Raw genomic sequence first — 23,550 nt, forward strand, 5'->3', positions numbered from 1 at the left:
TATTCTTACCTATGCTGATACTCTGCCTTTTGATACGAACCCCGCCAACAATGTGACGAAACCCGTAGCCAAATATGGGATACGATCCAAGATCCTCAAGAATTGATGGAAACCGCGACCCGTTGCTTAGCGAAGTACGAACTTTGGTATGGTGAAGACGCCACAAATGAGTATGAAAATTCCGTTTGATAAGTCAAGGGTGAACGTCACAAGGAAAACCTTGATAAGTTCGGAATAGTTCTTCAAGAACTAAGAAGAATATCTCACAAAGTGAATAAACATAAAACTTTTTTATTAAATTCAGATTTCAGCCTTAAATAGCCGAAAACAAGCTGAAAGGTTAAAAAATTGTAAAAGTCCTATCCTATCTTTAATGAGATAGAAGCATAAAATAAGATAAACCTAAAAACAAGATAAACGCAAGTCTAAAGCTTATCCTAGGGAAGGAATCCGAATTCGACTACAACTCCTTCCTAAAAAACGCTTAAAAGCTTATCTTAGGGAAGGAATCCGAATTTGAATCTAACTCCTTCCTAAAAAACGCCTAAAGATAATCTGTTAGGGAAAGAATCCGAATTTGAATCTAACTCCTTCCTTAAGAATCTAAATTTGAATCTAACTCTTTCCTTAAAAATGCCTATTATGCAATTTAAATGTTTAAACTTGAAACTTAAACCTAAAAAGATAGAATTATGATAAAGGCAAGTCTTTATCATCAATTTGACTTTATCCCGGGCTGAAAAACACGCCTAACTTCTTGAAATTCCCCCTTGCACGTGTATCCTGGATTGACATGCAAGTTGGCTATGCAATGGCTTATTGGACGTGTAAGACTAATTGGCTCTCTTCCGGATTGGCTCAATGGACGTGTAAAACTAGTTGGCTCTCTTCCGGATTGACTTTGATGAGTATTTATTGCATCCGTGATGTTCACATCACCTTTTACTTAGTTTTAAAAGTTAATAAAACTAAAAGTTTAACCAAGCAAAATGTCAGTTTTTTTTTCCTTAATCATAAGAAGTGTCAAGAATAATATGATAGAATAGTAATGGGAACCATGAAGGAGAATCTTTTTGAAAAAGGGAACTATATTTCAAATCAAGTCAATATAGAAAATATATATGAGTTTTAAAGTCAACACCTAAAAAGGTATATTAAAAATCTAGAAAATGTATGGGCGAATAACAGATTTCCACAAGTCGGTAACAGGATTTTCAAAGAATTTTGTTGTGCACGAGTTATAGAAGATTGGCATTCAAATATATCATATGTTGCACATTGACATGTTCCAATATTGCAGCTCGCATTTTGCATCTTACGTACCCATAAAAAAAAATCTTCTTTTACATACCCGAGGTTTTTTTTTTTTTTTTTTTTTTTTTTTTTTTTTTTTTTTTTTTTGTTGTTGTTGTTGGAGGAAGATGATTATGTGGGTTAATACCTAGAAGTTCGTTGTGGCGAATCCTCTTCCCAAAAAATATAGATGGAATTGTCTTTGGATTCTTCTCTAATTTTATCTATTTTCTCCTTTGTTCTTTTCTTCTAAAAGGACTAATTTGTAGTTTTCTTTTAGCATCGTAAGTAATATTCGCATTTCAAGAGTTACTTACCCATAAGCAACTTCTAATAATAGCTTGATCAGCTCTACTCATATTTCTTTCCAAATGTGTACGCGTGATTAGTCAAAGAGGCTGGTGGTAATAGGACTCTTTTTGTAACCAATGATGGGAAATATATTCTTTTTTGTTTTAGGTAAATATAAGCATAAATTCAGTTCGAATTACTTCCAACGTCCAATAGTTTTATCAGTTGTTGTGAATCTGTATGCAACGTACAAAGTATTAACGCATTCAAATTCAGAATTAAAGAAATAATTATGATAATAGAATGGAAATCAGAACTTAAGACACAAAATCTAAACTTAACATGAAAAACTTTCAATTAGGCACCCCTAGCTACCTCCGGAATATTCCAAAAAAAAAAAAAAGAAAAAAAAAATAGCAAAAGCAAAAGCAAATGATAGATATAGCTTATGACAAACTATAGTAATTGGTAATTGTTTGCCATCTTCATTTAGGTAATAATTTTAAAAGCATCCTTATCCAAGTTTCGTTTGCATGACCTTTCATCAAAGCATGACCTTCCATCAAAGCGAGACCTTCCATCAAAGCGAGAATAGTGCTCAAGCTAAAAAAAAAAATAATAATAAAAAATCAGGAGCCAAATATATATATATATATATATATATATCAAAGTATTAACGCATTCAAATTCAGAATTAAAGAAATAATTATGATAATAGAATGGAAATCAGAACTTAAGACACAAAATCTAAACTTAACATGAAAAACTTTCAATTAGGCCCCCCTAGCTCCCCCCGGAATATTCCAAAAAAAAAAAAAAGAAAAAAAAAATAGCAAAAGCAAAAGCAAATGATAGATATAGCTTATGACAAACTATAGTAATTGGTAATTGTTTGCCATCTTCATTTAGGTAATAATTTTAAAAGCATCCTTATCCAAGTTTCGTTTGCATGACCTTCCATCAAAGAGAGAAAGTAGTGCTCAAGCTAAAAAAAAAAAAACAAAAAAACAATCAGGAGCCAAAATATATATATATATATATATATATATTTAATCTTGATACTATGGAGAAAAAAATCACACATTTTTGAAATTAAACTGTGAATAATTTAGGGTCTGTTCATTTAGAGTTTAACTTGAGTATAATTTTTGAGTTGATTAAGTTATAACTTGAGTTGAACTTGTAATTTGAGTTTGTGTTTAGTTGTGTACATTTGAGTTATGGTTTGAGATAAGAATTTTTTTGAGTTTATGTTTGAGTGAGTCAAAACTTGAATTTATATTTAGATAATATTTTAATAAAAACTCAATGGTGATGAAAAATTTTAATAGGGTATATGGGTGTGGTTTTATTTATCTTTTCGTTGTCAATGCATAGAAAAAAAAATCATCTCAATCAAGATTAAAACGAAAAAGTTATAGTATTTTTAAAAATAGAAAAAATACTGTTTATTAATTTGAGTTTGAGTTTTTGAACTCGAGTTGAAGGGGACACTTGAACTCAAGTTTTACAAACTCGAGTTCAAAATTAAAAAAATATTAACTTAAATAAAGTTGAAACTCGAGTTACATTTTTTAAAATTTTTTGAGCAGCCGAACACACCTTTAATTATTGAATAGGAAAAACAACTGTAATTTTCTTATAAAAAATGGGACCAAACTAAAACTTTAACAATATTTTAGAGATAAAGACCAACCTTTTATAAAAAAAATTTGTGACGACACGGGTTTCGAACCGAATATCCACCAAAAAAAAAAGAAAACGCATGTAAAAAAGAAGAATGAAATTAAGGGTTGTTCTTTTGCGACGAAACCCAAAAAAAGTTTAAACTCAAATTACAACTTTATTTAAGTTCATGTTTTTTTGTAAAATTTGAATTTGAACTCGAGTTTGGGGCTAAACTTGAGTTCAAGTTTCCCCTTTAACTCGAGTTCACAAACTCGAACTCAAGTTAATGAATAATATTTTTTCTATTCTTAAAAATGTCATAACTTTTTCGTTTAAATTCTGATTGAGATGATTTTTTTTCTATGCATTCACAACAAAAAGACGAATAAAACCCCACTCATTTACCTTATTAAAATTTTTCATCACCATTGAGTTTTTATTAAAATACTATGTAAATATAAATTTAAGTTTTGACTCACCTAAACACAAACTCAAAAAGATTTTCAATTCAGATCATAACTCAAATGTGCACATCCAAACACAAACTCAAGTTGTAACTTTAATTCAAGTTATATAACTTAAACTCAATTTAAGATCATCTGAGTCATTGTAACTCAAAAATGCAAAAAACTAATCCTTAAGAGTTCGTACTCTGTGCGATAACTCAGAAACACAGATACCCCTCGCTCAGAACGCTAATTTTAAACACCAATGTTTGGACCCTGAAATCCTCAAAGAATCTGTCCCCAGAAATAGTGGTGCCGGTTATAAACAGCTCGTTTCACGTTCATGTCATAGTACTGTTGTCTTTCGATACTATGTAAAATCACACGCACCATTTGGTCAGTCTGCAAGTTCTCTTCAGTGGCATCATTCAGTTTTAGAGATGAACAAGCAACGTTTACTTGCTACACTCTCGGGTATAGCAATGTATTTGGCGTCCACTTCATCTCTTGTGAGAGTTATCTTGAAATGCCACATTTCGTCGTTTCCACAAATCGCGTTGTCGGAACAACGCGTGCTAGACGAAGACCTAGATGATGACGATGAACTAACTACTCATTATTACTATATGATGTGAATGAGAAATAATGTAATATTTTTTATGAGACGCAAAATTTGCATGGTGGTGTTGGATATTTATAGGGGAATTGATTCACCCTAATGGATTTTGATTTGAGGGTAGTTGCTCTTTTATTAATTATTTTATTTTGACTTTCTTGATTTATTTTTGTATGTATACTTCCCGGATTTTTTTTTTTTCGATTTTGCATGGAAAGATTTTTTTGCCTTATTAAGACTCTGCCATGCAAACAAATATCTTCAATAGGGGGAATGTGTAATATAGCAACTTTTATACATGCATTTGAAGTTTATGGCGCATTTCTTAAAAATTGGTAAATTGTAGGACATTCTAAATTTTCCAGAGAAAATAAAATTTCTTTTTCATATTTACCCTTTCTTCTATAGGTTTTTATTTTTATTTTGTTGAGAATGATAAACGGTAAATCTGTGTATTGACTAGTTGGTGATGCCGGTTGTCGGCGTCTGTGAGGTTTTCGGATAAATACTATATTTATTAATTTTAAATAAATATAAATATTTATTATTAAATATAGTATTTATTGATAAATACTGTATTTATCAGTTTTCAGAGCCGATGGTTAGATTTTTAGATTTTCAGATAAATACGATATTTACTATCGGTCGTCAGTGTTGGCGGTCAGATTTTTGGATAAATATGATGATATTTACAAGTAAAACGATCTTTACTGATAAAAAATGTATTTACTTGTAAATACGGTATTTAACGGTCGCTATAATCGATGGCTGGATTTTTAGATAAATATGGTATTCACGAATAAATACGATATTTACTGGTAAATGCGGTATTTATCTGTCGCCATAGCCGATGGACTGATACTCGGATTTAGATGGTATTTATAAGTAAATATGATATTTACTGCTAAATACAATATTTACCAGCCGCCGGTGCCGGAGCCGGTCTCTGACCAGTTGCTGATGAATACGATATTTACTGATAAATACGGTATTTACTAGTCGTCATAGCCGGTTACCAAACGCCAGTTCAAATAGAGAATATAATTCAAACTGCATGCTTACTAAACACCAGTTCAAACTGAATTGAGCTGAGCTAAATTAGTGAAACAAACATGAGCTAAATTGTGCTATAAACTTCATATTTTAAAAAATTGTGCTATTATTTACTAATCATTTTACTAATTATGCCATTTTACTCATTCTCTCATAATTATATGAAATGTTTAATTGCTTTAATGTGACAAAGTAAATATTTTTTTAAAAATACAAATTACCAAATGCTTAATTAATCGCTTAATTATGACATAGTAGAACGTTTTTTCTTAGAGCATGATACTTGTTTTAAAATAGTTAGTTAGTAATTACTTCAACCATTTTTTATTTTAATTAAATATAGATTATTTTATATTTATTGAATTTAAAATGTGAATAACTTTATATATATTAAATAAAAAACCGTTGCATTTATTGTGGTTTGAAATAATAAAATAATAAAAAAAATAAATGACTAGCCACTTCTTTTTAATTATATTTAGCTAGTGTGAAATACATTCTTCAAAATAGCTAACCATTTAGTTAATGGTTGGAGTAGAGAAAAACTCAAAAAAGCTAAATCATTAGTCATTTTAGCTAAAAACGTGAAATGACTAGCATGATTGAAGTTGCTCTAATAATGTACTTATAAAATTAGTAACGGAGATTTGGTACCCCATACAATATAAGGAATGAGGAAAGCGAATGTCAATCTTTATATTCCCCTTGGTATTGATTCTTTGTTAAAGGGAATGAATGCCTAATTTACTTATCCCTTAATGAATACTATATAGTCAATGACTATTTAATTATGCAAAGAGACATTTTAGTGATTACATTGATAATATTATTGTTCTTAATTTTGATAGACACTAGAAAGAGAATATAATTGTTTCTCATTATATCATTTAATAGTTAAGTAAACATTTGAAAAAAATCGACGACTCTTTTAACACACAAATTAAGCTTTAGATGTCAGCTTATGATAGGAAGAAAATTAAACTAGTATTGATCAGCGGTGCTAAGCTTTGAATTAATTAGTTATGTATGGGGCACACTCACCACGACTTTCCAACTCGTGCGCTAACTAGCTGGTTGCATGGACAAGCATGGCGACCAAAGCGCGATATCTTGCATACGTTGGGGGTTACCGGGACTTAAAATCTTTCTATAAATAGAGCTAGTTTTTTGACCGTTTAGTTTAATTAAAATCACATTAAATTAAAAAAATATTTAAAACAAATAAAATTTAATACATGTTTAACTGTTAACTAAAAGTAGAGAATTACTGATATTTAAATTTTTTTTGTCCTACCAAAAAAAACTCCCTAAGAGTTACATATAGTAAAAAAAAAAAAAAAAAAAAAGCGCACCTAGACATAGATCTAATTAAGTACATATATTTTTATTTATAAAATAAAAATTACACATATGAAAAAAAAAAAAAGAATCCCGTTGAAAAATTAAGGATCATAGCATATGTCTTAGTTTCGGTAGAATGAGCATCAGGATTTGAGATGAAAACGATAAAAATGAAGAAAAAAAAGGAGTTAGATAGTTTTAGAATTATCAAAAATATTACATGAACATATGGGCATTGCGCCATTTTGATTCCTTTTTTTTTCTTTTTTTTTTCCAGATTACTCGTTAAATTTTGAATTTTTTTTTTTGACAATTAGTCAATGAGATTAAATTCACAAATAACTTAAAAGTTTATAAACATAATTATGTCCCAATTTTATAGTAACTATAATTTTTATAAAATATTATATGATATGATAAATATTCTCTTTATTATCCTTAAAAAACTATAATGTAGTTTTATGTTCTGCATATTATATAACTTTCTCTGAAAATTTCAGTTACTAACTTTCTCTGCATATTATAGTTTTATATGAGTAGTGTTAGAAACAGCAACTCTATCTCATTTTAGTATTTATTAATAAAAAGATGATAATTAAATGTCATATAAGTTGATATAAAAAAATTAATATGAGAATCGGTGTTTTTAACGTTATTTTTTTTAAAATTTTTTTCCATAAGATATCTTATATGCGTTTGCACGTTAGAATATGCCATATCCTCTTCATGATCCTCAAGAATAAAAAAAAAAAAACAAATAAAAAAAAACAATGTAAAACAAAACGCACGTGGATGTTCTTTGTGAAACCTGTTACCGACTCTGGATATCCGATATAGATCGTGAATTTCTTATGCTCCCAATATAGAACCTTACCTTCCACGTGGCCTATCAAATCCTTCTCTTTATTATCTATCCCAACTTTCGATTTGTGTTTTATGGCTTTCCCAAAAAGTTTGCCAAAAAAAAAAAAAAAAAAAAAAAAAAAAAAAAAAAACGGGATCCAATACAATAAGATCATTGTTTTTCATATTATCAGAACATTCTCAGGAAAAAAAAAAGAGAGACAAACAAGTAGAATAATTATATGACATGGTATAAAAAATGTATAAAAACATTACACAATTTTGAGTCATTAAATTCTGATACAGTCAAATTATGTGAGAATTTATATTAAGCAAAAAGAGTATAAAATTTAGTTGAATTTTACCCTTTTCCAACAATTTATTTTACTGAAAATTTTACCCTTTTTTCAAAATTTATTTTCTTAGTTATTAATATTTAAGATAACGTTTAAATATTGATCATTGAAAAAAAAAATTATTTTTAACAATTTGACCATTAAAGATAATTTTTAAATATTGTTCATCTTCTGAAAAAGCAAAATATAACTCGGGGATGATTTAAAAATATAGAGATACTTTTTTAATTATAAGAAAACATGAGCAACCGTAGAATTAACTCAAAATTGAGAGGGTATAGTTCAAGTCTGTGACATTTTACTGCTCCCAGTTTGTAGCATTTTGGACACTTGATGGTGTAAAGATAATGACGACAACTATGGGGCCCGTTTAGTTCGTTGATTCGAGTTTTTAATTCGAGTTGAGATGTGATTTTATGTGAGAGCTTTTTACTGTAGTAAAAAAGTTAGATGTGACTGTTTCTGAGAGTTTTTTACTGTAACAAAACTCGAATCGGTGAAATGAACGGGGCTCAAATAAGTTGAACTTATTCAATTAATTAGATCCTACATACTCATGAATTTAGAAACCTCCAATAACTTCTAATGCCGATGTCTCAACCCGCTTTAGCTATACACTGTTAGAGAAATGCTAAATAAAGACTCTTTTTAGATACTATTTTATTCTCTCAACAAATGACATCTTCACTTTCTCAAATAAAGTAACTTAATAACAAGCTATTTCTTTTAATCTTATAAATAATATTAAAAGAAATGGTTTGTTATTAAGGACTTGTTTAATTCGTTGATTTAAGTTTTTAATTTGAGTTGAAATGTGACTTTATGTGAGAATTTTTTATTGTAACAAAAACATTAAATATAATTATTTTTTAGAACTTTTAATATAATAAAACTCAAATTTTAAACTCAAATCGATAAAATAACATGACTTAAATTTGTTTATTTAAGAGATTGAGGATGTCACTTGTCAAAAAAATAAAATAACATATGTAAAAGAGTCGTAGGGATTATTTGTCTTTAGGCCACTTTAGCACTCCTAACACTGTTACATTCATTGACGCGTTATCCAAAAAGCTACAACTTGGAATTTGGACTTTTTCATTAAAAAAAAAGACTTGGCATTTGGACATTTGGATTTTTTTCAGGGATATTCTGCTACTTATAGATAATAATCCAAAACTTCAAAAAATAAAATAAAATAATTATAACCCAAAACGTAGTCTAGAGGCAAAGTTGACAAGTGAAAAAAAAAAAAAAAGAGCGAAAGAAATAAGATAATTCGTTGCATGTCAAAGCTAAAAGTGGATAATGTGACAGTCTTTTTTTTTTTTTTTTTTTTTTTTTTGGAATGGATAAGTCAGTAATAACACAAGCACTGTCTTGAATGCTTTCTTACCAAACATAAAAGCACTGAATTTCTTTCCCGATAAGATAACATCTTTTTGCTTTTTTTTGGTGTTATATCATAATTATTGTTATCTTATTTCAATCTTTTTCTTTCTTAAGAGATTATCTTTAACATATTAATAAATTAAAATTTTTAATTATTATATATGTATATTTTTTAATTTTTATGTAATTTATATAAATACGATGAATAAAAAATTTAATTCATCAGTATATTAACGTACTGAAAAAAGTCTTTTTTTCCTCTTTCATTTTCTGTTGGATGAACATTATTTTTTTTTCTCATACTCCTCCATTACAATTGTGAATTTGTAGTGGGATCCGAAAGAGAAGGTTGTTTTTTGTTTCTTGTTTTAGTCATTTGTTTGCTTATTACTGTGGAAGAAGTTTTTTTTTTTTTTTTTTTTTTTTTTTTTTTTTTTTTTTTTAATTCTTCTAATGTATATTGTTTTGTAAATGGGACAATAAATGAAGGCATTGGTCGACCTACCAACCATTAAGAAACAAAATACGTCTCTATATCACTAAGCACCATACTATTATCCGTAATAATAATCAACACTATTTCCACGAGCGAAAAGATAATCACAATTAGTCCTCAAACAATCTTAGTTCCGTTCACTTCACCGATTCGAGTTTAAAATTTGAGTTTTGTTACAGTAAAAAATTCTCAAAAATAGTCATATCTAACTTTTTTACTACAGTAAAAAACTTTCACATAAAATCACATCTCAACTTAAATTACAAACTCAAATTAACGAAGTGAACGGACCTTTATCTACATGTAGAATTTCACTTAGATATTTACTTACTATTATATAGAGGAGTGCTCCCTTTTTTTTTTCTAACTTGAAAAACGTGATAATAATAACGTGATAATAATACATTTTTGTCGCCACAAATTTCAATATTTTGAATACACATGTCAAATGAGTATCAATCTTTGTAACAGAATTTGAAATAAAAACTACATTTAACAATCATCTTATCTTATCATAATAAAATTTGTACAAACAATATGGTATATGTACAAAAGTAATTACATAAAAGGAAAAAATAGTGGATAAATATAAGTAAGATGACAAAATATCTTTTAATCCTACGCACCACTTATGACTTGAACACTTCTTTGTAAAATTTCACCATTTAAATTACAACTCAAACCTTTTACCATAATTTTTTTTTTATAAAAATTTAAATTTAATTTTTTATAATATTTTTCTCACATAATTTCATTATTCAACTCAATTGTCAAGTTTCAACTCGAAGGAGCAAAATCAACTGGACAAAATTCCGGCGAAAATTCTCAAAAAAAACAAAATCAAGAAAGAAAAGGGAAAGAAAGGGAAAAAAATAAAAAACCATGCAAAAAGCAGATAAACATAAGAAATTGCGGGTCAACTTAGAAATTCCACAGTTGACCAGAAAAGGACCAAGAAAAATTTCAGCCACACAACCAGCGCGTTTGACTTTTCAACCGACCACATCGAGGAGATCACCACTAGAAACCTAGACGCGACGCATCCAATAATTTCCCTTTATCCACGAGAAGATTATATGGATATAGCGTTTGATTGTCCCTCTCTTTCTCCTCTTCTCTCTCATCACCAGCGAAAGCTTTCGCTGAGGAAGAGAGAGAGAGATCGATCAAGCACAAGCAGAAACCAAAACCAAACCCAAAAAAAGCCCTAACCAGCAAAAATCCCAATATTCTTCTTTCAGATAATGTAATTCGGATATTCGGATCCGATCCGAATCGCCTTCTTCCTTAGTTTGCCGGCCCCCACCAAAACCTTCCGATTCCGATTCGGCGAGTTGACACGCCATGACTCGGAGGTGCTCGCATTGCAGCCACAATGGGCACAACTCAAGGACGTGCCCTAACCGCGGAGTGAAGCTCTTCGGGGTCCGATTGACCGAAAAAAAGCTTGTCCGACGGGTCGATCGGGAAGAGCGCCAGTATGGGAACCCTCAGCCACTACGCCGGGTCGGGTTCGACTCCAGGCGGGCCCAACGTCCCTGGATCTCCCGGAGAGACTCCGGACCACGGCGGAGCCGCCGACGGGTACGCCTCGGAGGATTTCGTGCCCGGGTCGTCGTCCAGTAGCCGCGAACGGAAGAAAGGTTCGTTTTTTATTTTTTATTTTTTTGTTTCAATTTTTATTTATTTTTTTGTTGTCTTTGATTTGATTAGTAAAGAATTCGGTACTATCTGTAAGAATTTAGAGCAGAAGTTTGTGAAACAAAGAGTGTTGTACTTTTTATGTTATTTTGGGATGGGAAAAATGAATGTTTTATTTGTTTGTATTAGTTTCGTTTTGACTGTTTCTGGTATTTTTGAAGTTGAGAGGTTTTTTCTTAGCTTTTCGAAAAATGAATGTTATATTTGTTTGTATTAGTTTTCTTTTGCCTGTTTCTGGTATTTTTGAAGTTGAGAGGTTTTTTCTTTAGCTCTTCTTTTGATTTGAATATACTTCTTTTTGTTTTTTTTTTTGTTAAATCTGGAATCTGAATTAAGATTGATGGGATTTGTATTTTTGTTTAGTAATATTTAGATCATTTCAAGGCAGTAAAGAAGTAGTTGTGATCGGGTGAACTAAATGATATTCCCGGGCCTTAGCCCATATAGTGATCGGGTGAAGTAAATGATCTTTGGAGAAATTGGGAACAATTTCATTTTGCTACTTGCTAGTAGAATCATGTTTTACATATGCAATTAAGCTTGGTATTAGAAACATGTGCCATGGTCGCTGTGGTAAGAAATGTTGAGGGAGAGAGTGGGGAGATAGTGATGCTTAGGCTTTCCATAAAATTTTCCTTTTGCATAAAAAATTAAATAGTACTTAATAGTAAAAAATGCTTACTTGGGCTCATCGACGTGTATTCCTTGGCTATGAAAGGGGGTGCTTATGAGTCTAAATCAATCCCATACCGGTGAGTACCCAGAATTTACATTCGATGGAAAAAAGGAAGAAAAAACTGGAATTGTTTGCCAATTTACTTTTGTTGGTCCTAGCAGCTAATAGTTACTCTATTTGCAGGTGTTCCTTGGACTGAGGAAGAACATAGGATGTTTCTACTTGGATTACAGAAGCTTGGAAAAGGCGATTGGCGTGGAATTGCACGCAATTATGTTATATCAAGGACACCCACTCAAGTGGCCAGCCATGCTCAGAAATATTTTATTCGGCAGACCAATGTATCCAGGAGAAAAAGACGATCCAGCCTTTTTGATATTGTGGCAGATGAAGTTAGTACCTTCCTTTTACGTCTTGTGCATGAACGGATAACACAACTTAGTTTGTAGGTTGGCGTCCTCTTCCGCGCACAAAATAAAGAAATACTGGCTTCATTTAATACACATGGTGGGCTTGCCCCTTTGTTATCAAAAGACACATTTGTTATCTAGAGTAGCCATGCCCAATGACACAACGAATCCTTAATGTTCTCATCCTAGGTTGGACATTATACTTATTTGTTTTTCTTCACTATGGTTAAGGTATCATTCATTTTCTCTTCACTTCACTTAGACTGGTTAAGCAGAAAACTGCATTTGCACTCTGCTCTGGCTTTTGACTGCATCATTTGTCTTAGTTTTGTCTACTTTCCTCGTCAAACATTGTTGAGATCTCATGTGCAATCTTTAGAAAAATATTTATTTTTCCCCTTGAGAAGCTGTCTTCAAATTTGATATATTTATGTGTATAATGTGTTGTGCCATTACCCTTTTCTTGCAGTCAGCTGATGCCCCAATGGTGCCTCGAGACTTCTTGTCTGTCAACCAACCACAAATGGAACTGCCAAACGAGAACACATCGCTTGATCCTCCTGCTATCGATGAAGAATGTGAATCGATGGATTCTACTAACTCAAATGATGGAGAACCCGTCCCTTTGAATCCTGATAGCTCACAGACCTGCTACCCTATAATTTATCCTGCGTATGTCTCACCATTTTTCCCATTTCCAATTCCATTTTGGTCTGGATATGATAATGGCACAGAACAAAACAAGGAGACTCATGAGGTGGTCAAGCCAACAGCAGTTCATTCAAAGAGCCCAATCAATGTCGATGAGCTTGTGGGCATGTCAAAACTGAGTTTAGGAGATTCTATTGGTAATGCCGGTCCGTCCCCCCTTTCGCTGAAGCTTCTCGAAGGTTCGTCTAGGCAGTCGGCCTTCCACGCCAATCCAGGCTCTAGCAGTTCAAACATGAATTCTAGTGGCAGTCCAATCCATGCAGTTTAACTGGAAGTGATTTCTGAACTAAGATTGTAGATCAACCAAGTGGTGTGGATGAGCACTACAGGTTGTTGTTAATACAAGACTAATAATATGTGCAGTCTCGTTTGGGTTTCAGTTATATTTTCTCGTGGGATCAAATTAATAAGTTTAGTTATTTTTTTTTTTGTTTAAACTTTATTTAGGTTTCTGTTTTTACTCTTTAGGCTATAGTATCTTTTTACTACAAGTTATTTAATCTGTTATTTGCTTGTGCTTGAATTATTTGTTCATTCCTCTGTTCTCTTGTGCTGATCATGTAGAGACGCTACTTAAATTCCAGAAAACCATTCTTCTTCTGTTGGCAACTTAGCATTAATTTCCCTATTTCACATCCTTGATGGGCCCTTACATACCATATGAGAAAACTGGTATTAGTCATATCATGGGACGGTAAGATTGCTCATTCTTCTCGATATGTTTTGCGTTCCAGTAAGTCTCACCACGATGGGTGGGGTATACGAGCTTGCATTTCGAGAGGGATAATGCGATATGCCTCGCTATCTAGCTACGCCACCATGTTTCCAAATTTATTCTTTCATATCTCATTGCACACTATTCAAGAAGATCGTTACGCACACGGATCTAGTAAGTTCCTTGGGAGCATGGGTGGCAATTTATGTCACGTGTCGTGTTTTGATCGTTTTTTTAAAATTTACAGTCAATCTAAACACGGTTTGTGACGCGAAATTTTTTAAAAACCGCAACACGAACATGACACGACCACTTTACGAGTTGACACGACACGATTCGAAAATGACCCGTGACACGAAAATGACCCGTGAATCCGAAATTGACACGAAAATTGTATACTTTTATTTAATTTTTTACATATTAGAAATAACTTAAAATTCATAACACACTAAATGACAATAACATCCATTGAAATTAAACAAATAATAGTATAAGATTTTGAGTATAACTATCATGATATCACAAGTTCATAATAAAATTTAAAATATGAAATGAAAAATATATGTATTTTTTAGTTTTTTACGAGTTTCGTGTCGTGTTCGGGTTAGGCGGGTTCAACCCGAAATTGACCCGTATTTTTCGTGTCAATTTCAGGTCGACTCAATTCTGACCCGAACCTCTTTTTTCTCAACCCTAACTCGTAAAATTCGTGTCGTTTTTGAGTCGTATTGTCATGTCGTGACCCATATTACCGGCCCTAGGAGCATCTAAGGTGGAGATACGTAACTACTATATGAGCAAGTTGGCAATTGGCATGACAAACATGGCAACATCAATGGCGTTGGTCTGAATATTTTTTCGTCATCAACTCGCACTGAGACGTTTGTTTATGCTGCTATCCTGCCTGCCTCAAATCGCTAGGTGGTACTCGCACCACAAATCTCCGTTTGAGTATTGAAAAATTTTGAGAGAAAAAAATATATTCATCACAAATTTGACCACTAAATAATGATGAATAAGGATACTATTTTTCCGCTAAATCTCATCATCTTTTACTCTTTATGGTGGACGCCTTCCAAGTGCTCATTCATAAAAGTGTCTTTTCTATTAATTAACTTCTAGCCATGCAATTCCTTTTTTGGAGCTTTGATCATAAAGCTAGTTTAAACTTTGAGTGTTTTTCCCTCATCTTGCTGCCAAAGCATGAGATGGGAGTTATTGTGTGTAATCATGGGGAGCATATGGAAGAGTAGAAACAACTCGACTCAAAATGGCTTCTGTTGTTCTCCTGCTTGTTGGGTGAAAAATGCTTCTCTATAGTTCAAAGCGGGCCAGCTTAGCACTTAAAGCATCGCCCCCGGGCGGTCCTAGATCGAAGATTGTGTTGGCCCCCACTCATGTTGATGCCGTGGTTAGCCCTCACGAAGATTGGGTTTGTATAGGTGTAGTTATTCGTGACCATATGGGAGAAGTTTTGGGTGTGACAGCGATGTCAAAGCAGAGTAGAGGGAATTTTAGCCCTCTCATAGCAATTCGAGAGGATTTTCAGTTCGCAATGGACTCTCCATTTCAATTCGGAGAGGTTCTTCCTTGTCACCCAAGGATCCTGTTCTTGATGATATTAGAGCTCTCTCTAGGAATTTTAACTTCTATTCTCTAGGAATTTTAACTTCTATTTCCTTCTCTTTCATTTCTCGTAGTTGAAAATCGAAATGAAGCTGCCAAGCACTTGGTAGCTTTTGGGTTTTATAACGTTGATGTTTTGAAGGATTGTAATCCTACTCCGGTTTAACTGACATTCCTTAATCCTGATTGATTTTCCAATAAATAAACAATTTAAGATCTTTTTAGTAGGGGTGTAAATCGGCCGGGTAGGGTTGGGTTGAGCCGAAAAATTGAGCCTACCCGACCTGTGCGGGTTGAGAAAATTTTGGGCCGCGACACTCTCTTAAATCTATAAACCCGCAACCTTTCGGGTGACATCGGGTAGAGTCGGGTTACTCGGGTTGGTGAAAACTAATTTTAATCTATGACTTCATACCTCTTTAAACAGTCCAAAACCATAAATAATAAGGAGATGAAATAAAATCTTGAGAAGCAAAATAGTCCATATAAAATAAACAGTTTAATCCAGAATAAACAGTCCATATAAAAATAAACAGTCCATATAAAGAAAGTCACAAAATAGAAAATTTAGTTCACTCTAAACTGTTTAATCCAGAATAATAGCACATTTATTCCCAACTTGCCCCTCATGTGTTGCAACAGAATTTAACAAATCTTGAGAAGAAAACATAACAAAAAAAATCATCAGAATCAAGTTTAGAACAACAAAATAAACAAGGAGATGAAATAAAATTAAAAAAAAAATAAGTAAAACGTAAAAAGATTACCTGACTCAATATCTTCATATTCATTAAAGTCCTCTACGTCAATAAGGTTGATGTGCTGACGACTACGCAGCTAATTTTGTGTACAAATCAATGCCTCCACTATCTTGGGGCTCAATGAACTCTTAAAGGGATCGAGGATGCGGCCTCTGGTACTAAAAGCAGATTCTGAGGCTACCGTTGAAACAAGAATGACAAGAATGTCTCTTGCAACTAGTGAGAGAACCTTGTAATTAGTTGCATTATTCTTCCACCAATCTAAAATATCAAAATTTGACCGAGTTAGATCCTCCATATGGTCTGTCAAGTATCTGTCCACATCATTTTTGTATTCATTCACATTCTTCTCCTTCATTTTCCTAACAAACTTGCTCCACAAACACCCTTTTCCTTCTACTTTTGTTTTTCCCTCCGTTGTACTTGTTGCCGCCTCCCCACTACTTTCATTAGCCACAGATTCACCATTCTTCCCACTATAAACCTCATGCAGCCGGTACATAGTATCCTTCACATTTTTTACTAATATTTCAGAAGTGCAAGAATGATACACTATAGAGAAATAATATGTCAAATAATCCATTTTGTACCTAGGATCAAGTACAACAGCCACAAAGAGAAGACAATTTATATTCTTAACATTCCCCCAATACTTGTCATACTTCTTTTTCATACTCACTGCCATAGATGAAAGCATTGAATCCTCTTGTTTGCTTAATTCAGATAGCTGGTTTTGCATCTCACAAAGCTCATGAAAGTAAGAATTTGAAGTGACATTCAAAGTGGCACTAAACTTCAAAGTTATATCATAAAAAGTCTTTAGAAATTTCACAAACACCTTAACATTCTCCCAATCATTATCAAGTGGCGGGTCAATCTTCCGTTTCCCCCCTTATCTTCCCGAAAATAAGACACAAACTTGTCATCTTCCTCTTCATATCTTTCAAAAGCTTTTTGAAACTTAATGGCTGCATCTAACATCATATAGGTGGAGTTCCATCTAGTAGAGACATCTAAGCATATGAGACCTTTGTATTCAATTTTCTCTCGCTCCACACATGACTTGAATTTCAGCAACCTAGCCGGAGAAGACCTCACATACCTCACAACGTTACGAATGGCAGCTATGGAATCATGTAGGTATTTTAAATCTTCATTGACAATCAAGTTCACTATATGGGCACAACACCTAACATGTAGAAATTCCCCACCTAAAACAACCCCTTTCCACCCCTTAATCTTCCTTCTCAAGTAGGTAATCATGGAGTCATTTGAGGAGGCATTATCAACAGTCATAGTGAAGACTCTCTCAATGCCCCAAGCATGCAAACATGACTCAATGACTTTACCAACACTCTCTCCCTTGTGACTTGAAATTTGACAAAAGTTTATAATCATTTTTTGTAAAGTCCACTCACTATCAACGCAGTGTGCAGTTAGACACAAATAATTAATATTTTGTAAGGATGTCCAAGTTGTTAGGCAAATCCTTTAACTGCCCTTACTAAATTCAGCCCTTAGTTTCTTCCTCTCTTCCAAAAAAAATTGGTAAATGTCCTTAGCAATCGTAACACGGGAGGGGATAGAGAACCTAGACTGCGTCACTTGACAAAATTTTTTAAATCCTTCACCTTCAACAAACAACAATGCTTCTTGTTAAAGCCTATAGCAACAAGACTACTGCCAGTTTCAGTGTTTGTTTGGAAACTCAGAGTTTTTTACTTTTTGTCTTGGTTCCTATATAGGTATTTCTTGCATTACTTTTCTATGTGAACCTTCATACTATTGGTGCCATGTCTCCTACTATCACACGCATATGTTGCCCCACAATAGATACACTTACACCTAGGCTCATTTGGATCCCCACCCTCTATGATTTTGAAATGATTCCAAACAGGAGACTTTTTTTGTGACTTCTTCCTCTTTTTACTGTCTCCCTCCTCTTTTTCGTTTTCAATTTTAGTGCCCAAATTAGGTATAGGGGTAGGGCTGGGTGTGGGAGTGGGCAAGGTGATGGCCTCTTTAGGCATAGAGACATTTTCTGTTTCAGCAGAGGACTTGCAAGTGCTTTTAGAAGTTTGTGTCGGGTGGATGATAAATTTTTCCATCTAGCACACAAATTAACCTAAAAACAGATAACATATAATTGAGACTAAGCGTAATATATCACATATAACCTTTCTGTTTTCAAAATTGAAAAACGTAATATATCACATAACAAACAAAAAATCAAAAACATAAAACAAAAAAAGCAGAAACCAACATAAAAAAAAGTCTAACCTTTATGTTTTCAATTGCCTCTTCAGTCTTCAAAGTATAGACTGAAAATACCTTTTCAGTCTTCACCCTTCTTCCTCAGCTGGAAACAAAAAAGCAGAAACCAACATCAAAATTGCATTAAAAACCACATTCGTTTTTAAAAAAAAACCACATTCATTTTAAAAAAAACCACATTCGTTTTCAAAGTATTAAACCCTGAATTCCAAACCACATTCGTTTCCAAACCACTGTAAGAACCTCACACGGTTAAAAGAAAAAAAAAAAACGTCCGTAGGTCGTGAGATAAATGCTAATGGAGATTGAGCCTAAAACAAAAGTTGAAACATATTTGACGAACCCAGATTCACATTTACTTATTTCCTTAATGGTTATATTGATAATTTTTCGTCCATTAATGGATATTAATAAATAAAAATTGCAAAAGATAGGAAATGTCCTACCTCCTCCCAAGTCAGCCAATTGAATGAAAAAAAAAAAAGATTCAAATTAATGAAACAAACAAACAACCCCAATTCACAAAGTAATAAATTTCAACAAAAACATTCAAATTTCACAAAGCCATTTATGTTTGGTTTGCTCTGATTCATAGAGAAATAAAAAAAACGGGAAGAAGAAGAGGAACTTACGATGAACGGTGAGGAACGGCAAGGAACGGTGACAGACTAAGAAGAAGAAGAGAAACGGAGAATGAGGAACGACGACGAGTGTGAGGATTAGAGATTTAGTGTGAAATGGATGCGAAGCTAGATACGAGGCGTGAGGATTAGGCTTTTAGGGTGAAGTGGAACGGAGAATGCGAAGGAGGAGGCGAGGCGTGAGTGAAGTGAGGCGAGAGACTGAGGACTGGAGGGAGGCGAGAAACAGAGGAGGATGGAGGCGAGAGACAGAGAGTGAGACAAAGAGACGAAGAGACTGAGAGGGACTGAGGGAGGCTAGCGAAGAGACGAAGGAATTAGGGTTACACTTACACATCCGGGTCGGGTTGGTGTAATCGGGTTAAAAAAAGACCGCCCCGCCCCAACCCGCACAATGCGGGTTGGGACTAATTTAATATGAATTAAAAAAAAAAACTTAACTTTTGGGTCGGGTCGGGCGGATTGCTCGAGTTCGGGCTCAATTCTTACCCCCTACTTTCTAGTTTGGAGTCCTACAAGTTACTTAAAAAAATAAAAAAATAATATAAGGGACTTATTTATTATTTTTGTTGTTGAAGGGATATAAGGGACTTATTTTGGCCAATACTCAGAAGAAATTTAGTATTTTTCTTCTAGCATAATTCAGATTCGTATACTACTTATCGATTTACACATCTCTAAACTTCAAATTTTTTTACATTAGTAGCATTTCCCTTGCTCAAATTAAAGGGAGCATTTTTTTTCCTATTAAAAAAAAATCCCTAGAGGGATTACTTTTTCATTGGTTAACCAAATAAAAAAAATAAAAAAGAATAACATATAAATTAGCTTTTTTCTTCTCTTCTAACTACATCAAAACGCCAAAACCAGAAAGAGAGAGATTCGAGAGCCATGTATCTCTTCAACTTCAACCCGAACAGATCAACCACCACCAGACCATGGCCCACCAAGAGGCCATCATCATCATCATCATCACAGAGATCGCCACTCCTCTTCATCACCGTCCTCTTCTGCGCCTTCATATTCTTCCTCTACTACCAATCTCTCTCTCCCACTTCCCTCTCTCTCTCTTCTTCCAAAACCCCCCATTCCCTCCAAAACCAATGCCGGATCCCTTCGCCCCGAGAAAAGTTCCTCTGGTATGCGCCCCACAGCGGCTTCAGCAACCAGCTCTCCGAGTTCAAGAACGCCCTTTTGATGGCCGCCATTCTGAACCGGACTTTGATCGTTCCTCCGATCTTGGACCACCACGCCGTCGCGCTCGGAAGCTGCCCCAAGTTTCGTGTTTCGGCTCCGGCCGAGATTCGGGCTTCGGTTTGGGATCACGCCGTTGAGCTCATTCGCAGTGGAAGGTATGTCCGTTTCGTGTTTATTTTTTTTCCCCTAGGGATTTAGTGATGTGTTTTGTTGAGATTGGAATGTGGGTTTTACTTCTTTTTTTTTTTTTTTTTTCTTTTAAAGTTTTTGTGCTAAGCGCATGTAATGCTAAAATTGTGTGCTAATGTCAAATTATAGCATTTGCAACAAAAATCACTCCAATGTAGTGTTATTTTTTATGCTAGATTTTCCATGTGCTTTACTTAGTGACAAATTTGGCACCAAATAAAGCATATTTCAAATTTTAGCTTTTGATTGCCGTTGGTTGGTAATGGTTTGTGTACTTTTTCATATAATCATTAACAATGGCATTTGCAAATTGTTTTCTTGTGAATGTGATCAATGTGTAGTTTTAAATTCAGAATGATATTTTGTTGGAAGGGAGAGTAAAGGAATTAAGAGTATTGTCCTTTTCGGGTTCTTGTTTTCTGATTTCAAGTTAGTCGCAAATTCTCAACAATAACTGCACAAACTTTACTGGGTTCTCTCAAAAAAAGCCAAGTTACTGGCACTTTTATTTTATGTTTTCTGTTTTCTTTGAAAGTGAAATGTAGGGCGGAGATCAAATCTTAACCATTTTGTTTTTGACTCCTAACTAAAAAAAACAGAATGTGAAAAATAAAAGTATTGCAAAGCGAGGCCTTAAGCTTTTCCTTTTCTGCGTGTAATGTGTATTCTCATATGATTTTCAGCTCAACCTTTGGATTTCGTGAATGCTAGACTTCTGAGCAGTTTCATGTGTATCAGATGGTTCTAAAGTTTATGATCTTGTTATGTTTTCGCCAATATTTTTTTTGTCTTATTGCAGGTATGTCTCCATGGCTGATATCGTTGATATTTCATCATTAGTTTCTTCGTCCTTTATACGAGCTATAGATTTTAGGGTGTTTGCTTCTCAATGGTGCAATCTTAACTTAGAGGGCATTTGTGTCAATGAATCGGATAAGCAATCATCTTTGCTTGATAGCCTTAAACAATGTGGATCTCTACTAGCTGGGCTGGATGGTAGTGTGAGTAAGTGTTTATATGCTGTGAATGAGGACTGCAGAACTACAGTTTGGACATACAAAAATGATAATGAAGATGGTACATTGGATTCTTTCCAGCCCGATGAACAGCTCAAAAAGAAGAAGAAAATTTCATATGTTAGGAGAAGAAGAGATGTGTATAAGAATCTTGGACCTGATTCCGAAGCTGACTCAGCTACATTGCTGGCATTTGGGAGCATTTTCACTAGTCCTTACAAAGGTTCAGAGCTATACATTGACATCCATGAATCTCCAAGAGATCAAAGGATACAGAAATTGATTGAGAAAATTGAGTTTCTTCCATTTGTCCCTGAAGTTATCAGCGCCGGAAAAAGGTTTGCTCGTGAGACCATACAAGCTCCGTTTCTCTGTGCACAGCTTAGATTATTAGATGGTCAATTTAAGAACCATTGGAAGACAACGCTTCTGGGGTTAAAGCAGAAAATCGAATCTTTGGGACAGAGTTCTCATCCCACTCATATTTTTGTGATGACTGATCTTCCTGAGGCTAATTGGACCGGAAGTTACTTGGGAGATTTGGCTGGAGATTCTCATCAGTTTAAACTGCATCTTCTGAAAGGCACAGATGAGTTGGTTATGCAAACGGCAAGAGCACTTGCGGTTGCAAATCATGGCTTGAGTTCTGGGTTTCTTTCAAAAAGTAGCGATGGAGATAGTAAGATTCAGAAGCATTGTCGTCCCTCAACATTAGCGGATGCACTTCTATACATAGAAGAAACTGTTTGCAGCTGTGCCTCCCTTGGATTTGTCGGGACTTTGGGTTCAACTATTGCAGAAAGCATAGAGTTGATGAGAAAGTTTGGGGTATGTTCAAGTTCAACTCGGACTGCATTGTGACAACTGCATGCCTTCTGCCGTGACGAATGCTGTCGAACGGAGTTAACTGAAGGCAGTTTAGTCCTGCAAAATGGTTTGTAAGCTCTCTTTGAGAGACTCCGGTCTTCTCACTGCGCAATCTTGAACATTCTTGTCTCATGAGACCACAATTCTTTTGATCCTCCAGCCAGAATATGTGCGTTTATTCATTTGTCAATGATAGAACGGCAATGAACTCTGATTGCAGCCCTTTACTGATAAACTGTCTTATGCTCGCATCAGAAAACTAAGTCTGGTTTCTCCCCAGTTGGGATCTGAGAGGAAAAATCCGCATTCATCGTCTTCTCTGTCAGTGAGTTTAAGACCAACTTGATTCTTTTCACATATCAAGTGTATGTATCTATTAACAGATATGGGGTAGTTCTCTTATGTGTTTCTTTCTTTGTAACGTCCTTGAATTTTTCAAGTCGTGTGTGGGGTTGGTGTTTGGTATTTGGTGGGATTTATTTTGTCTTCTGATAAAATTTATTGCAAAATAGTACTGAGAAGACTAGTAAATGATCAACATATACTATTTTATTCATGCATTTTCATGTTTGTCATACTACATTTGCTATTAAATATGGTCATTGAAAATTGATGTATGCTGCCATCATTTGTTGTTTTAAACTATTTTTGGACTGACTTTTGCTTCTATACTGATTTGATCTTATACGTATAATTCAAAATCTTATAGCTAAAAATATTTGAAAATTGCTTCTGTGACTATCCTACTAATTAAAGTCAAAGTTCCACTGATGAATTATTTGGAAACTCCCCGGATCCAACTTGTGAGTTTTAAAAGCCTAATAAATCATGTGCCATACAACCTGTTCCCATAATTTTTTATAACTAGACTACTAGACTAATCTAATCCTTTGTACTTAAAAAAGAAAAAACTAGAATCTTAGTTGATATAGATAGATTAGGAGACGTGGATGGTTGGACTTGGAAAAATA

General features: G+C 33.8%; 3 protein-coding genes across 3 annotated transcripts; 2 read left to right on the forward strand and 1 right to left on the reverse strand.

Moving 5' to 3' along the window:
• Positions 1-10,888: 10,888 nt before the first annotated feature.
• On the forward strand, positions 10,889-13,816 carry LOC21406818 (transcription factor MYBS3). The gene is given in 4 exon segments (XM_010106566.2): positions 10,889-11,232; positions 11,234-11,438; positions 12,356-12,564; positions 13,052-13,816. Coding segments are annotated over 4 exon segments (1,017 nt in total). The 5' UTR covers positions 10,889-11,139; the 3' UTR covers positions 13,562-13,816.
• Positions 13,817-16,471: 2,655 nt separating this feature from the next.
• LOC112093172 (zinc finger BED domain-containing protein RICESLEEPER 2-like) lies at positions 16,472-17,691 on the reverse strand. The gene is made up of 2 exons (XM_024171140.1): positions 17,315-17,691; positions 16,472-17,183 (listed from the first exon to the last, which is right to left on the reverse strand). Exons 1-2 carry the CDS (start codon positions 17,689-17,691, stop codon positions 16,472-16,474), a joined length of 1,089 nt encoding a protein of 362 aa, XP_024026908.1.
• A 2,485-nt stretch (positions 17,692-20,176) lies between these two features.
• LOC21406820 (O-fucosyltransferase 30) lies at positions 20,177-23,133 on the forward strand. Its single transcript, XM_010106568.2, has 2 exons — positions 20,177-20,662; positions 21,496-23,133. The coding sequence occupies exons 1-2, from the start codon at positions 20,202-20,204 to the stop codon at positions 22,571-22,573; spliced, it is 1,539 nt and encodes a 512-aa protein (XP_010104870.1). The 5' UTR covers positions 20,177-20,201; the 3' UTR covers positions 22,574-23,133.
• Positions 23,134-23,550: the final 417 nt, after the last annotated feature.

The sequence above is a fragment of the Morus notabilis genome, unplaced genomic scaffold (genome assembly GCF_000414095.1).
Source record: "Morus notabilis unplaced genomic scaffold, ASM41409v2 Scaffold789, whole genome shotgun sequence".
In the NCBI taxonomy this organism is placed as follows: domain Eukaryota; kingdom Viridiplantae; phylum Streptophyta; class Magnoliopsida; order Rosales; family Moraceae; genus Morus; species Morus notabilis.